Consider the following 16489-nt stretch of genomic DNA (forward strand, 5'->3'; position numbering starts at 1 on the left):
CGACAATTCAGCTGCTCGTAAAGAGAAGCGTGAAACTGTAAAAATCACACACAAAAAAGAAATTGCAGTTTCCATCCAGTCGGTTTGTCGATCGCAAATAAGATGGGGGGTCACTGATTAGATGGCAGTTTTCCGAACATGTTTTCCGATTACATGTTCGTCGCTGCGCGACCCCCACCATTGATTTTCTGGCCTTCCACTCTGCAGCACAATTCCTAACTTAACTTTGTTTCCAGAGCCGGGGAACTGGCCCACGGGCCGCACGCTATTTCTTTCATAGGACACGAGCCACTGAGAACTGGGGACACAAACAGTGTGTGTCCCATGGGCCACCAGTCCCCCGGCTCTGTTCTAAATCACCGGTCTCTTGTAAATATTCCCCTCGAGTTCAGAATTGTCGAGAGTGTGGAGTACTCTCGGATTGTAGAGGTAGAAATTTGGAGGACCTGCTTAAGGGAAATAGACGAAATCCGAAAGATAGTATTCGGTCGCTGACGTTAGACATTCGTTATCTCCATGCGTAACGGATCGCCTGCATGTTAATATCTCTCATTTTAGAGATTCGTTGTACATAACAAGAAAACACATGTTCCGATGAAATTTCGAGTAACGTAGGTACTATAGGAATTAGTTTAGCTATTTCCAAAACAAATTATAGATACTCTTCGGTGATTTCACTTTCTTTTTACGTACAGTGGTACCTCGGTATACGGACCTTAATCCGTTCCCGGTGTTTGGACTTGTACCGAATAGGACGTATACCAAACCAATCTTTCCCATAAGAAGTAATGTGAAAATGATTGATCATGTAGAAAAAACTCCTATTGATATTATACCTACATTAATGGGGTTGTAAAATAATTTGAACACTGTTTAAACGCATAAATAAGAAATGAGATTTTATTATAGATTTTTTAAAATCTGTCTTTATATTTATGACGTAGCATCTGCCATCGCACCAGACATACTCGCCTTCTGTATCAAGCCGTTGATACACTCAATCGACTGATCATTTTCTCTCATCTGTCCGGTGGCGGACCAAGGCAAGTGGGGGCCCTAAGAGGTCAAAATTTCGCCCCCCCCCCAACAAAAAGTTTCGAGAAAACTCTCATTAAGTTATGAACAAAAAAGAAAAGTAATCAGAAATTCCATACCATAAGACATTAAATAAATTTATTAAAAAACACATACATTTTACACATTTTTTATTTTATATGAATTTCCGTCTTGCTTTGTTTCTTGCAAATTCATGCAAGAATTTACATCCTCTTTTTCAACTTTTTCAAATTCTTCTCTGAAATGATTTATACAATTTTTTATAATGACTTCAGTAGGGTAGATCCTTTCAATAGTTCGCACTCCGCTGATTGCAGTGATTTATTAGTAGCATTTATTCTTTGTAAAATAGTATTCCACAAATCACTATCATTAGAACGGTTTCATATTTGTCCATTTTTGTCAGGAGTGAAGTCGCCTCCACTATGGTAACTTTTTTTTCTTCTTTTGAATTACAAATTTCAGTTAAAGCCTCTTTTATATGGATGAAACCAAGTTTTATAGCTAATACAGCATCTGCTCTTGCTGACAATATGTATTTATTATTTATATTAGATTTTTTCGATTATTTTATGGAGGGTTTTTTGAACCTTTTCGGTCATTTCCAAAATCTTTAAGTTCAGATATTTTAAGAGCTCGGGGCCCCTTGGTATCCGGGGCTCCCCGCGACCGCTTGGTCCGCGTACCGTTAGATCCGCCTCTGCATCTGTCTGTATTGTGTCTTCGAGGGCTTCGCGATTTTACGCCGACCTCATCAGTAATTCCATTACTGACCCTTCCTTGTATGATCAGTCAGTTAATAATGCATCAACTCCGAATATGGGTAAACGTTACTTTAGCGGACTCAAAATTCGTGCCACTCTCCTATAAATTATGATGTATTCGGTATGCAATCCAATAGATTTGTACCCGAGGCGGCCGCAGATCGAAGTTTCGATCCCGTAGGATCAACGGTTCAGAAGTTATGCTTGCTTAAAGTTGAGCAATCTGTAGTGTTTTTGACTAGTAAGGGCGCCGCCATATTGGTTTGTAGTGATGACCGTGAGCAGAACCGCCGGTCCTTACCGCCCGCCCCCCCCCCCGACTTAAGGGGGTAGTATAGGCTCGATTTGGAACTAGAAAATACCTAGAATCTTACTAGAAAAATGGCTCGAAACATGGGTTTACGCGCTGTCGGTTTTCGTCCTTATTTCAGAAAATTTTGGGCTGAGTGAGGGCTTATTCTAAAGTGGAAGGTTAGACGCACTGCGCCCTGGTTACGAGGTTAACGAGATTATGTTTATAACTAATAATATGAGGGCCCAAAGTAGAGAAAAAATCTAGGAAAAAATCCCGCAGATTTCAATGCATTTTTCTGTCTCCAAAAGACTTTTTGACTTATGAGATGACCAGGGCGCAGTGCGTTGAACCTTCCTCTTTAGAATGAGCCCTCACCCAGCCCTAACTTTGCTCAAATAAGGACAAAAACCGACAGCGCGCAGACCCATGTTTCGGACCCAAAATCTAGTAAGATCCTAGTAAATAGCAAATATCTAGCAAATAACTAGAATCTTACCAGATTTTCGATCAAAAAAGTGGGTCTGCGCGCTGTCGGTTTTTGTCCTTATTTGAACAAAGTTTGGGCTGGGTGAGGGCTCATTCTAAAGAGGAAGATTCAACGCACTGCGCCCTGGTCATCTCATAAGTCATAAAGTCTTTTGGAGACAGAGAAATGCATTGAAATGTGCTGGTTTTTTTCCTAGATTTTTTCTCTACTTTGGGCCCTCATATTATTAGTTATAAACATAATCTCGTTAACCTCGTAACCAGGGCGCAGTGCGTCTAACCTTCCTCTTTAGAATAAGCCCTCACTCAGCCCAAAATTTTCTGAAATAAGGACAAAAACCGACAGCGCGCAAACCCATGTTTCGAGCCATTTTTCTAGTAAGATTCTAGTAATTTTCTAGTTACAAATCGAGCCTAAACTACCCCCTTAATCATCAACCAACTCGGTAAGCGGCTCGCGATCGAAAAGAATTAATTTAATCTTAGCTCTGAGATAATTATTTAAAAATGATGCAAAATTCACACACGAAAAATTTACAACAAACTTATTCCGAATTGGACGTACTCCAAAGCGGACGTATACCGAGGTACCACTGTAACATAACGATTTGATTTGAAATAATAACGCATGAAATAGGTTTCGATTATCAGCCTTTTAGTTTCAGCTGGTGCACAATTCTCGTAGGTTTCGACGTATGTATATCGATGACACATCACACGTTCCACACGGAACTTCCAACTGATTTGGCAAACGCTGCGCCGAAAATCCATTGAATCTATACGTTATATACATATGTATATGCGCTGGGCTGTTCTGCATGTGCAATAATTGTTTCCGTTGCGCCCTTGTTTCTCGGGAAAGTGCTGGACTACCTAGAGACTACGAAATGTGCTCGAGACTCCAGTACTTCTAATTACCTAAAAATTCCTTCCTTCGAAATTAGTTCCTTCAGACGTAGTCAAACGTGTGGATATCTGGATCGGGAACTGTGGTTATGTAACCGTGAAATCTTAAGGGGAAAAGCAACCAGTTGTTAACGTAGGAATCAAAGTAATAAATAGACTGCGGGTCTTTATGCATGATAAAAAAAGGTTCGCATTGATTGCAAGACACAGGACCCAAATAAAAATTGTATTCTTCTTTTAATCGTTCTGTTAAGCTGAAAATAATACGATGACGTTCTTAAATAGTTTTAACGTGTCCACTGCTTTAAATCGTGCTTACTCATTTTTGCCATAAATGCATAAAATCCGCAGTCTAGTAATAAAGATAACTTAGAAGTGTCTACAGTTACATTTACGCATTGTGTTATACACTGTTGTCGAAATTGTAGCATTAACTAATTAAGCAAAAGTGTATTGTCGAATTAATTCTAAAAGCATTCTTAAAATCCACATCGTCTATAAATTTTCACTAATTTCAATTTAGACGACAACAGCCTATAAACTGTGTATTGTAGATAATTCTGCGACGACTTGCAAAATTCTCGAATTCATTATAGAAGCATTCTTGAAATCCATAGCCGGAAGTGAACGAGAAACGAGAATACTTCCGGAAAGCCTGTGGGTAGTAAGAAGTCCTTGAGTATCCTGGCAATTGAATACTTCGTGTAGGAGTTCCTCCTTGAGTCCTGGATCATCTTTCCTCTAGGGCAGTGTCTAGCACTTTTGCACAAGTTTCTGCGCCGATCCCGAACTTCAAAGCCATTGGAAAGTTCGTGACCCGTCCAAGGGAAATTTCATCCGTCTCGCTGCAATTTTTTTCCGGCGCGGCGGGATAATAGAGAACCCTTATGTTTCCGTGGACGCGTCATATCGGCGCGGGAAAGCAACGGGCTCCGGTCGAATACCGCTCCGTAAACGAGTTACCACGGCACAAGTGGAGTTTGAAAAGTTGCCAAGCATCCAGTGTACTCCTTGTTTCACCGCTGCCCCTTCTATCCTCCCGAGTTGTGCACGCGTTAAACACCGCAACTAAAAACGCTAGAACAGGGTCGCCTGATGAGGTGAGGGAGCACAAATTGAGGAGAAAAAGCTGTTCCCTCTCTGCCAGTACAGGATTGGTGACGCGCGGGACGGCGTCGTAGAAGGGTAGGATTGCAAGGGTGCAGGATGCATCTTCTCATTTCATATGGCTTCCCAAAAAAAAGGTCAAATCGTATAGTACAATATTGAAAAAGTTATCGTCTTTTTTAGAGCGTCCGAATATTAATTCGTTTCACTGTATACTGGGTGCTTCTTTCTTTTGCACAGTAGTGTAGCTGTCGCAGCTTTATGAAAATAGCTACATGCGCATCTGTACTCGCACCCTTATTCAACCCTGGAAAACCAAGCCTACCCCCTTAATCTGGCGACTCTGGCGAGGATCAAAATTGAATCTCTGAAGCCATTTTGTCAAGTAACAATAGAATACAAATTGTTAAAGTAAACGGCCTACAAACGATACGATTTTCGTTCACACGAACAATGTACAATTAGTTGTACGAGAAATCGTACCATCTGCAGGCTGCTTAACCCGTATTGGATGCTGAAGAATAAACAATGCAGCGAGAAAAATGCACTGAATGTTGGTGAAAACTCCTAAAAAATTCTGTCTCCTTCATACTTTCACTTCTCCAATTTGTTGCAATCCTCTGTTAGAATGCTACACTGTTCTAAATATTTTAATTCACACACCTTCTGTCCAAGTCGAAAATTACTCAGTACCACCTATAGCAATTACAAGAACCTTGACACTTGAAATTCCTGCAGTATTAAATCTCTCGAGAAATCAAGTTTTCATGCAAGTAACTTGTGAAGCGTTTTGTAGAAACACTTGACAATTAATGACAGCCGACTAATTAAACAAATATATGATTGCTAGATGGAAAACGAGCTCGGAGCAAGAGTCACGACCGCCTGTCTTCAGCTGCACGGCCAGAATCCGGACGAGGAGTATGTTCTGCCACCAGGCGCCGAGATTGGGACTCCGATGTTCGAGCTGTACCTTGCTTTACAAGATTTCGTGATGTAAATGTCAATCTGAATTGTTGAGCTCATCTTTTCTGTTTTCTCCGTACACAATTTATTTTATATTATATCTGGTACTGGAATTAGTTTTAAACAGACCCATATATTTTTTTCTAATTAAATGAAATTCAATCGAACGATGTAGCTGAAACAAATTTTCATTTTTTCACTTTAGCCATTAGCGTTAATTACTTACTGTCATGACGGAAGTATTATTTCTAGAATGAAGGAGAACTTGCCACAGTCCGACCACAAAACTTTGGCCATTTGCAAGTTTTACGAATTGTTCAGACCAGCTGTCGACAAATGGTTGGACCTCGCTAAACTGAAAGCAATTCAACGTGTACGGAAGTCGGCTGAAATGGATCGAATCTGCACCGGCGAATACATAGTAAAACATTGTACCTCGGCGATAGATGTCACAGCGTGCTTCTATCAGGTACACCGTAGTTGGAGCGTGATTTATTGATTAAAAATTCTGTCAACTTATTCTTGACCAATTAAGGCTCAACGTCGCGGTAGCATTTATATCCGTTCTTGTACAGAATTCAGAATAATAAACAATATCGCAGTTTCTCCAATACTACATTCAATATTTACAGATCAAGGAATTTTGGAAAAGGTTAGCTTGGCCTGACCTCCCAGGATCGTACAATTTAGTATTGAAAGTCATCGACGTGAGTACGATACACGCGTGTATCTTTTGATATGTTTGTGGCACTTTATTTATTTCGAACATTGTTTTGTACTGCAGGCGATATGCACTTCGGCGGCATACTATGCGGAGCTCACCCATCAGAAACTAGCTGACAGTGGTTATTACGAGGAGCAAACCCCATATAAGACCACAGACGAGGTAATCGCTCAGGTAGAGACTGCTTTGCATTTGTATGACACAACACTGCTTCGCAAATTAGCTGTAGGGCTATCTGGAACACTTTACCGCGAGAATGGATGACGTTTCTTTTCGAGCATGCTTGAACGTTGTTGCATTGTACCTGCCGGAATAAAATATCGTAGATGCAACTGTCTGTGGAAATGATGCAAGCGAATGATCTGCAGCGTGAAGCAGCTCACGAACACAGATCACAACAGGCAAGACGTACGATTATAGTGCTGCACACGAAGCTATTCAAATTATTTTTCTCCTTCAGCTATGGTTGTTAATACAGGGCGAGTCACCTAACGTTGCCACCTTAAATATCTTTGTTGTTTTTAAAGATACGTCGAATGTCTGAAGGACAATTTTTCTTGGTATAACTTTGTCCTTCAGACATTTGACGTATCTTTAATAACAACAAAGATATTTGAGGTGGCAACGTTAGGTGACTCACCCTGCATATTAGATGATTGCATAAGTTCGTGCCCGATTTGAAAATAAAATTCAATGGTTAAATTTTAAACAATACAACTTTATCAATCAATTATACATATAATCACCATTCTTTTCTAATTGTAGAAAATTTAACCATTTTTTAATTATAATTTAACCAATCTTTAACCAAATCTTTAACCAATCTTCAAAATTTAACCATTGAATTTTATTTGCAAATCGGGCACGATCTTATGCAATCATCTAATATAATTTCACCTATGTTCGCTATTAGCTACATTCAATGTCAAGTTACTTAAATTTCCAAATAATGTTTTTATAGACTGAATAATAATGTAAAAAATTTATACGTGTTTAACGCGTCGAGTGTTAATGCAATATCGATTAACGCTCAAATGGGGGGGGTTCGGGTCCGTTCAGACCCAGAATTTTAAAGGCATCATTCACCTAATCATTCATTTCCTGATGATGAATTTCAATGAAAAGTTGTACAATAGGGTGCAACATGTTTTTGTAGAAGAATAAAAAGGGCAGCGGTGAAATAAGTTTGATTCCTGGATAAGCTGCCCAGCTTCTTGCGATCAATAATGGTATCATTTCGTCCGACAGATGTGTGTGGCCATCAACGGCCTCGAATACGTCCGGAGGTGGCTCATGAACTTACGCGAGGAGCTTCATGTTGAGAAACTTTTGATGGCGTTGGAAAGCCAAGCGGGTGATTCCGCGCGAATCCAATGGCGGACCGCTTTGACATCTCCGCTGGAACAAACCCCGGGGCAAATGTTGCTCTTCATAAATCAAATTGTTTCAAGAATCGGCACCAAGGTCAGCAATGCCTAGAGGCAGTGTTTCTGTCTACTTTTCTAAACAATTTGCCAACTTGAACGATCATAATCACGATTACCTTTTACTTATTATTATTACAGTAAATCCTCTATAAACGCAAAAAGGCCGTACACGATAAACGCAAAAATATATCCCCTCCACTGTAGTAATTTGATCTTGGCTCGGGTATATCGGTGTGAACCACTACTAATGCGCCGCGGAGAATCGCAGTCGCCGGCACAGTTCAAAGGGCTGTGCGTCATCACAATGTAATACGAATATAAAATCTTTTTTATTATTACTTACTTTTTAATGAAATTTTTACCGATAGATTTGTGGCATTTTTCTGATTAAAATAAGACGAAACACGATATAATTTCAACTGTATTTAGTGGTTTAATTGATGATGAACATTTCGGGCGCAAGGAAGGACAGCGTGTGGAAAAGAAAGAGACGCGGAGAGTCGCAGGTCTCTCTTTACACGCGCTGTCCTTCTCGGCTCGGCCTTTGAAGCTCAAAAAAATAGTGTCCATCGTCGAGAAACGCAAACGAATCCCCCCGAGGCTTTTGCGTTTATTGTGGATTTACTGTATTATTATGGCTTTATTTCAGCTTTACAGCTAAGAAATGTCACTTTGTTTACAGTATCCTAACCTTACAGATTTATCTTATTCGCACATTCATATCTTCTCTCTCTCTCTTTCTTTGTCTCACTCATTCCTACCCTGACTTACTCTGTTCGTGTCTTAATTATTACTAACCTAATTATTACACCCTTTACTATTCCCTAACATTCGTTTTTAGTTGACCTTTTACTTATTTAAGACAGTTGAATAATTCAATGTTACAATTTGGCACTATTTTTTTACTCGAACCGCAGATGAGGCCGCCATTGAAAAAGGCAATTTTCCATTTGGCTTGGTCCCCGGACAGTTTGCCGACCACGGAAGCCATCGCGCCGTTACTGGAGTATTTGGACGTCCATTTAGTATCACTAAACTCGGCTTTGCTCTCGGTGAACTTCATGCGAGTTCTCCAGGACATCTGGGAAGTCGTGTTGGCAGAGTTAAGCAACCAAATGGATGGAAACGCCGGCGTAAGTGAAAACTGACCAGTTTTCGTTGTCCTCGTATACAGGATCGTTAAGAGACTGAATCTTCGTTTAGGACAAACCTGCAATGTTTTACGAGAGACTTCACGAGGCCTTGGATTTGCTGATGAAGTTCTTCCACGCGGACGAGAAAGGCCTTCCGTACGATGTGCTTCATTCGCAGAGTTTCATGAACGCTGAGGAACGCTTGCAGTATCATAAAATGGACACAGCGTTCTTGATTGATCGTTTCTATCGACAACGACTTCAGGTTTCTTTCGAAATCCATCTATCCTTTTGCAAATTTCAATTTGGAAGAATCTTCTGACCAGACACGTCGTTTTCAGGACCAACTGAACACCGTGTCTACAGAGTACGGTGTTCTAACAGTGATGGCGTATCTCAATCACGATTCGCTCTGGGTGGAGGTGAAGAATGCTAGGGACGTGATTCCGTTGGATCCGAATGGCTTCAGTGATCCGTTTGTGATAATCGAGCTGTTGCCACGAAGAGTCTTCGAGCATTGCGCCGAGCAGCAAACCAACGTGAAGAAGAAGACACTGAATCCAATATTCGGAGAAAGTTTCGAATTGTGAGTTTATACAATTTTGTGAAGGTATTATCGACACTAGGTTTACGCAGCTCTAGAAGTAACTGTTTGACGTTATTTTATAAACATAACAAGAATGTGTCTGTCCAAAGTTTTGGCCATTTTTCCAATATTATATTCCCAAAGAAATAGATTTGGTAAATAATTCCTCAGGGAAGCAGCTTGGCAATCTCAATAATCGCAAATTAAGAATATTAGAACCCCCCATTTTGACGGGTCCCGTAAACCTAGTGTTAAGGGGGTCGACTCGTTCTTCCAGGATTTTAAGGGTACGGTATGCGCCTTCTCATCTCTCGATAATGCAAAGACGGGCATTTTCAGTAGGCCAAAGTGCTAGATAAAAGATCAATGTAGGCCAGCGCTCGGATTTACTTACTCGCGACGGCCGAGTTTCGAAGGCTGCGCCCCCTTGACCCAGCCGCGCGTCTCGTTCCCCGTGGCGGTCACAGTTCGAAGCTCCTCAGGCGTGTTCCATGCTCGCTATTCGTGGCGCCCAGGAGAACTAGGGCTGCCACGGGGAGCGAGACGAGCGGCCGGGTCGAGGGGGCGTAGCCTTCGAAACTCGGCCGTCGCGAGTCAGTAAATCCGAGCTCTGACCTAGGCTGCGATCGCCCTCAAAAGTCGTATTTTAGCGATAGCTCCATGCTGCCGAATAATGCAAATTACGCCTCGAAAACGTAAAAGTAGGATTTGTGAGGGCGATTTCGGCCTAGATTGATCTTTTATCTATCGCTTTTGATTACTGAAAAACCCCATCTTTGAGAAACATCATTATCGAGAAATGAGAAGGTGCATCCCGCACCCTTGCAATCCTGGAAACGAGTCTACCCCCTTAAGGTTCTATGCTTTTAAAAAGTACAACGAAAAAATCGATTTTTGACCCGTCCACGTGAAGGACACGTTCAATAAAAAACGTTTACTGCGTTACAGTTCTGTAACAGTGGGACAGTGTCAAAGTCCGGATGCCATGGTGCTCTTTACGGTGATGGACCACGACGTCATCAAACCGAATGACTTCGGGGGCGAAGCATTCTTGGGGCTCAGCACGATACCGGGCGTAGCAGATACGAACGCAAGCATTGAGAATTTCCACGGCCTCAAGCCGACCGAATTACCCCTTATGCACCAAAAAAATCGAAGTATGTGAAAATAAGTCGCAGCAGACGCTTTATTAACAAACACAATAGAGATTCATTTGCAGTAGAAAAATATACAATCAATTGCTGTTTAAAGTGGCTTTAATTTCGCTGTCTTTCTAGGTCATCCAATTCTTCAAATTTTGGAGACAAGAGCTGGTGACAGGATGGCCATCGACTTCGTGAAGAAACAAAGGCAACGATTCGCCCAGACGTAAAGCTGCGATCACCACGGACGTAAGGATGTTCGTAGCGATCGCACGTAATTGGATCCTACTCTTCGATGGGGATGAACGAGGGCGAATGGATAGAAAATGGAATCCATCCCCTTACTCCCCGTTTCTCCTGATGCTCGCCGGATCTTTCTCACGGGAGATCTTTCTTTCTCGTCTGTGTAAATCGTGTTGAATATAATAGGTGTTGGTAAACTAAAGAAAACTAAACGCAGAATACATGTTTAACAAAACAGATTCAGGGAGGATAAAACGAAATCAAACGAGAACGAAAACCAAAAGAAAAAGAAAACATACATATATCCAAAGCTATTTTTGTGTCAAGAACGAACCAAAGAATCGAGAGTGGGGGGGGGAGGGGAGAGAATAGAGGAGTGAGAAGTTCCAGTCAGTCGATGTGATGTATCTAAGGATAGATGTTTAAAAGGAATTAAAGAATAAAAAAGAGAAAAAAAAACAAACGCTAACGATGAAATCGTCGATACTGTCGAAACTTGAAGCAATGCTAAACGGTCATGACGTCCACACACACGCCCAAGAGAAATCAAACAATCCTTTGGAAACGAGAACGAAAGTAACGTCATAACACATTATGGATCATCGAAACTCGACACGTCCATCGATTGCATTACCGAAGTGAAAACGAGATCATCGCCGATTCGCATCGCTTCGACGGATACAGATCAACTCAGCAGAGTCAATATACAATATTTTTCTTATTTCTCATTGGCTATACAGTCTATTTCTATCTTTTCACCGTCGTCTATCACTTCTTCGATCACCGATCGAAACTGTTCTTTACACGCGCGAATCCTTTCGCAATCTGCACGACGGATTTCGATCGACATTTACGAAAAACGAAAACACAAAAAAAAAAAGAAGAAGAAGAAGAAGAAGAGAACGGAAATTAAGAAATCATATGATAAACAAATGATCCGTGCTCGTTTCGTGTGTAAGTAAGGATACGGTAAGAAACGATCAGAGAAAACGAAAAAATAACATATTATAATTAATTAATACAGAGTGAGGTGTCCCCTTGTGTCTTTACTGCAGGGATTCGTATTTGATTTGCTCGTACAATCTGAAGTCTTTCTAGAACTTTTCCGATCTCTCGGCACGACGATGACGCGGCTTCTTCGCTCGGAAGTTTCATCGGTAAACCACGCGAATCAATTCGATGGAAATTCAGCGGGTACCACAGACCAAGGATATTCGAGGGAATTGTGTCTTAAATAATAAAGAAAATTAGCAAAAAAAAAATGAAACGACAATTAGTCCGGTTGCTTTACCAAAGAGAAAGAGAAAAAGAGAAAGAGCTTCGAATCAAAGACTGTCGTTCGAACATGTGTTACACAGAGGAAACAAAAATCGACATTGGCGGCCACTATACCTGAAGAAAACTTGTAGTATCAGATTGACGAAAGCGAACCGGCAAATAAACATGATTAAAACGCACACCCGTCAATTATTCTACTGCACGATATAATGCGCGTCTTATTCACGTCTACAAATGTATACAAAAACAGAGAAACCGCAAACATCAAGAGCTACGTATGCTTGTATCTCAAACATCCTGGATAAAGAATATTAAATATCACGAGAATTGTTAAATAAAAAAAAAAAAGAAACAAACGATGAAATTACAAAAGAATACAGTGATCTCTCGAAAAGTCGTCTGTCCGAATCTCGATATAATCTCGTGCATCGAATCCAATCGAACTCTATTTGCTTTTTTCAACCTTTTACAATCACCAAAAACGTATGTACGATCTGTCTTGTACCGTGAGACAAATAAATTAATGTAAATGTACGTCACCATTTTCTTTCTGCTCCAGTAACCCTTAATCACACATGGTATTTTTAATAGTAGCTTTACGGAGCTCTAGAAATAACTGATTCACATTATTTTATTAACATAACAAGAATATGTCTATTCAAATTTTTGGCCATTTTTCCAATAATACAATATGTACCCAAAGAAATAAACTTGGTAAATAATTCCTCAGGTAAGCATCTTGACAATTTTAATAATCGAAAATTAAGAATATTTGAACCCGTCATTTTGGCGGGTCCCGTAAAAAAAGTGTTAATATACTCAGCGTTATTATCAGCTAAATTTTAGTCTCCTATATCCTTGTTTATTTGAAGCGGACTAGCTGTCATTGAATAGAATTATGTCTAAATGAATTATGTCTAAATTGTGCATTATGCATTAAACAATCTACGAATTAAAAATATCAAACCATTAAAAAATTTTATATTTACATAAACAATTAAAAACATTAAAAAGATTTTTTAACAAGTCAACGAATATTTAGATAATCGTTTAATAAAATTATTAACGAATGAAAATTCTATACTTTAAATTAAGGAGCAATATGACTCTGAATTTCGACAGCTCCGGAAAGCAGACAAGAAACCGCTGAAACGCTTCCGATGCGGGCAGGCGGGCATCGACGGTTACTGTACGAATATAATCCGGCAACATTGCACTTTTAAAGCTGACAACGCTGTAAAATCTAGCGTCCTGAGCCAAACACCTTTCGCGTTGTAACGTCATGTAGTTCACTAACTGACCGTTCCATTTCGATAGAGTCCGCTGTCGTACTAGGGCATTTTCTACAGGGTCGGTAATTCAGGATCCCGGCGCGACTGAACAATAGCATGCACAGTCTGTACAAACACTGACGAGATACTATTAAAGACTGCCAGCCCCTGTGCTATTCAGCGAGCCCGGTAACCGGGCGCAACGGGCGCGGGGATAACGCGAAAGTTACAGTGATCTGATATACCACGTCGCTAAAAATTCGAAATAGTGCCACAATAATGCCAAAACATCGTCTGAAATATGGCGGAGAATGTAACATTTAATAATAATCGATATAGTTTCGTGATAATTCGCATTCTCGCCGATGCATCGCGACGAGAATCTCCTCAGTGGTCTTCTTCACCGACAAAATGCCGTCGTTGACCTTCTGTTTCTCTGGATGGAGCCAGAATATATCCTAGAGGGCGTAAGAAACACCGAAAAATTCGGGCTCGCCAACTCCCATAAGGCTGGCAGTCTTTAATAGTATCTCGTCGGTGGTACAAATCTTAAGTCTGTGGTGATACTATTATCAAATCGGTGGTATTAGTACCGACCGGTATGATAGGATGTGATACAGAAATGGTAAGGGAGTACTGGCGCCCCCCACCCCCCGAAGGCGAGACAGAAAAATACATTAGGATTAAAATATAAATTAGCAAATTTATTGTGATTTAATATAAAATTTCAAATTAAGATTGGGTGATTTGTCTATACTCTTACACCTCGTCACCGACGAGATACTATTAAAGACTGCCAGCCTTATGGGAGTTCGTGTCCCTCGAAAATGTCGGTATTTCTTACGCCCTCTATGATATATTCTGGCTCCATCCAGAGAAACAGATGGCCATCGACGGCATTTTGTCGGTAAAGAAGACCATTGAGGAGATTCTTGTCGCGATGTATCGGTGAGAATGCGAATTATCACGAAACCATATCGATTATTATTAAACGTTACATTCTCCGTCATATTTCAGACGATGTTTTGGCACTATTTTGGGACTATTTAGAACTTTTAGCGATGTGGTATATCAGATCACTGTAACTTTCACGTTATCCCCGCGCCCACTCGCGCCCACTTAATGGTCCCGCGGAATAACACAGGGGCTGGCAGTCTTTAATAGTATCTCGTCGGTGACCTCGTCTGTGGTTTCACTCCTCGTTCGTGTCGACAGATAAAAGAAGAAGAAACAAATTACTGAAAGTTCTCTCAGATGTCTCTACATGTTTTGAGTATGACTATTGTACGTTCTATGCGATGTATAATAATCGAAACAATGTTTACTTTAGCAACAAATAGATGATCAGTGAACGCGTTGGTCTATGTACTTGGAAAACAGAGCTGTTTGTATTGATTTAGTTAAAATAAGAAATAAAATATCACGTAAAATATCATCTGCAATCTTTTAATATAGTCATATAGGCAATTTATATGTATATCACACAATTTTAAGAATACAAAATAAAAAATGTTCGCATTGTCATAAATGCATTAAATCCGCAGTCTACATATTACATTCTATATAAATAAAAATTAAATGCTGTTCGTTGGTCACTTGAGAACGGCTGGACCGATTTGGCTAATTAAAAAAAAAATGTTCGTAATAGTCCGAATAAGGTTTTTAGGGAAAGAAAAATTGGAAAAGTTGCCCGGAAGAATGGAGAATTCGGTAAAAAATGAATGCTTTTTTCTACGGGATTTTTGTATGAACTCAAGACCATAACTCACGATTCGGACGATGGATATGCGTAATTTTTTTTTTGTTTTGTTCGTTATGGTCCTGAAAAAGTTTTTAGAAAAAAAATTCGTGACAATTACAAAGGAAAATCGAAAAATTCGGACGCCACGAGCAGCTAGTTATTAAAACAAATGTTTCGTGACATCGACTTGGAAAATGTTCAGTTTGCATGGAGACTCACTGTTCAGTAATAAAAGTATAAGTACAATAATATTCGTATACAATAATAACTAGACAGCGGATTTGATGCATTTATGACAAAAACGGGTAGGTGTAATTTAAAACATTAAAAACATTAGACGAATTTAAAAATACCTTTATATTATTTTCAACCTATTGAACATATTAAGAGAGAAAATCAATTTGTATGTCATGAAGAAAAAACTTTTATTTTGCATAAAGATCCGCTGTCTAATAATAACAAAAAATTCGATCAGCATAAATCACAAAGGAAGAGCAGACATTTTTACACTTTCCCATTTTAGAAATCACCGAAAGAGTTAAAACGGTGAAGGTTTCCTTATGCTTCGTAACATACCGCAGGGACGGTGTATATAGGATCGACAAGAATTTTTCAGTTTTAAGTATTGTCCTTCGGAGATGCGACTACGTTCTTACACGACAGGCGGTACTTGATCTGAACGTTGCTCGTAGCAGAAGAACTTAATTGCACAATGGAGGAAATAAAATAAATCTCCACGTAAATCCTCTTACCAGTCCCCCGTTGCTGCTTCGATATCGTTCCAGGCAATTTTTTCGAGGGGTGGCTTCTCGTACACCCCCTTGGATTACCTTTCCCTTGATCTGTGACGCGTAATTACGCGACTCCTCGCGAATCGATACTCCGTCCGCCAAGAAGCAGTGCATAATCCAGGATACACGCGTATTTTTCCCCCGAAGCGTTCAGATCGCGATACGGATTTTTTTCCAAAACTTCATCCGTCGGCCATAACTCCTCCGCGGTGGACAGTTAACACGCAATCAACCGACACGATTTTTCTCGCCGACAATCGATGATCTTATTGGCCACCGGCTAGGCAGGCCTCCGGTACGTGATCTTGTGGCAATCTGATTTGAATTGTTAATACGCCAGGAAAAAATCACGGCACGCCAATGGGTGTGCGCGATTCACGTGATCGCCTACGGATAATTACCGACGCGCGATCTCCACCTGCTCCTTTTTTTGTTTGGTCTCCCGCGCCTCTCGGTTCCGTATCATCGTGTATGTACATTCTGAAACGATCCTGTACGCGTACACGAAGCCGCGACTTCCGGTTCTTGCCCCTCGAACGACGCACGATAATTCGCCGATGGCATTTATTATTT

At 40.4% G+C, this 16489-nt stretch overlaps 1 protein-coding gene across 5 annotated transcripts in view; it reads left to right on the top strand.

The window, feature by feature from the left end:
* The window catches only part of Unc-13-4a (BAI1 associated protein 3), a 132603-nt gene extending 120408 nt beyond the window's left edge, over positions 1–12195 (top strand). For 4 of the 5 annotated variants that reach the window (XM_076443287.1, XM_076443284.1, XM_076443285.1 and 1 more), the window contains 10 exons: positions 5465–5610; positions 5833–6049; positions 6213–6287; positions 6365–6478; positions 7553–7768; positions 8649–8864; positions 8935–9129; positions 9206–9450; positions 10399–10607; positions 10728–12195. In XM_076443287.1, coding sequence (XP_076299402.1) covers positions 5465–5610; positions 5833–6049; positions 6213–6287; positions 6365–6478; positions 7553–7768; positions 8649–8864; positions 8935–9129; positions 9206–9450; positions 10399–10607; positions 10728–10822 — 1728 coding nt within the window. In that variant the 3' untranslated portion in view covers positions 10823–12195. The remainder of the gene's footprint in view (positions 1–5464; positions 5611–5832; positions 6050–6212; positions 6288–6364; positions 6479–7552; positions 7769–8648; positions 8865–8934; positions 9130–9205; positions 9451–10398; positions 10608–10727) is intronic. The other variant, XM_076443286.1, reaches the window with a different exon arrangement.
* The last annotated feature ends 4294 nt before the right edge of the window (positions 12196–16489 follow it).

This window comes from Lasioglossum baleicum, chromosome 18 (genome assembly GCF_051020765.1).
Source record: "Lasioglossum baleicum chromosome 18, iyLasBale1, whole genome shotgun sequence".
NCBI lineage: Eukaryota > Metazoa > Arthropoda > Insecta > Hymenoptera > Halictidae > Lasioglossum > Lasioglossum baleicum.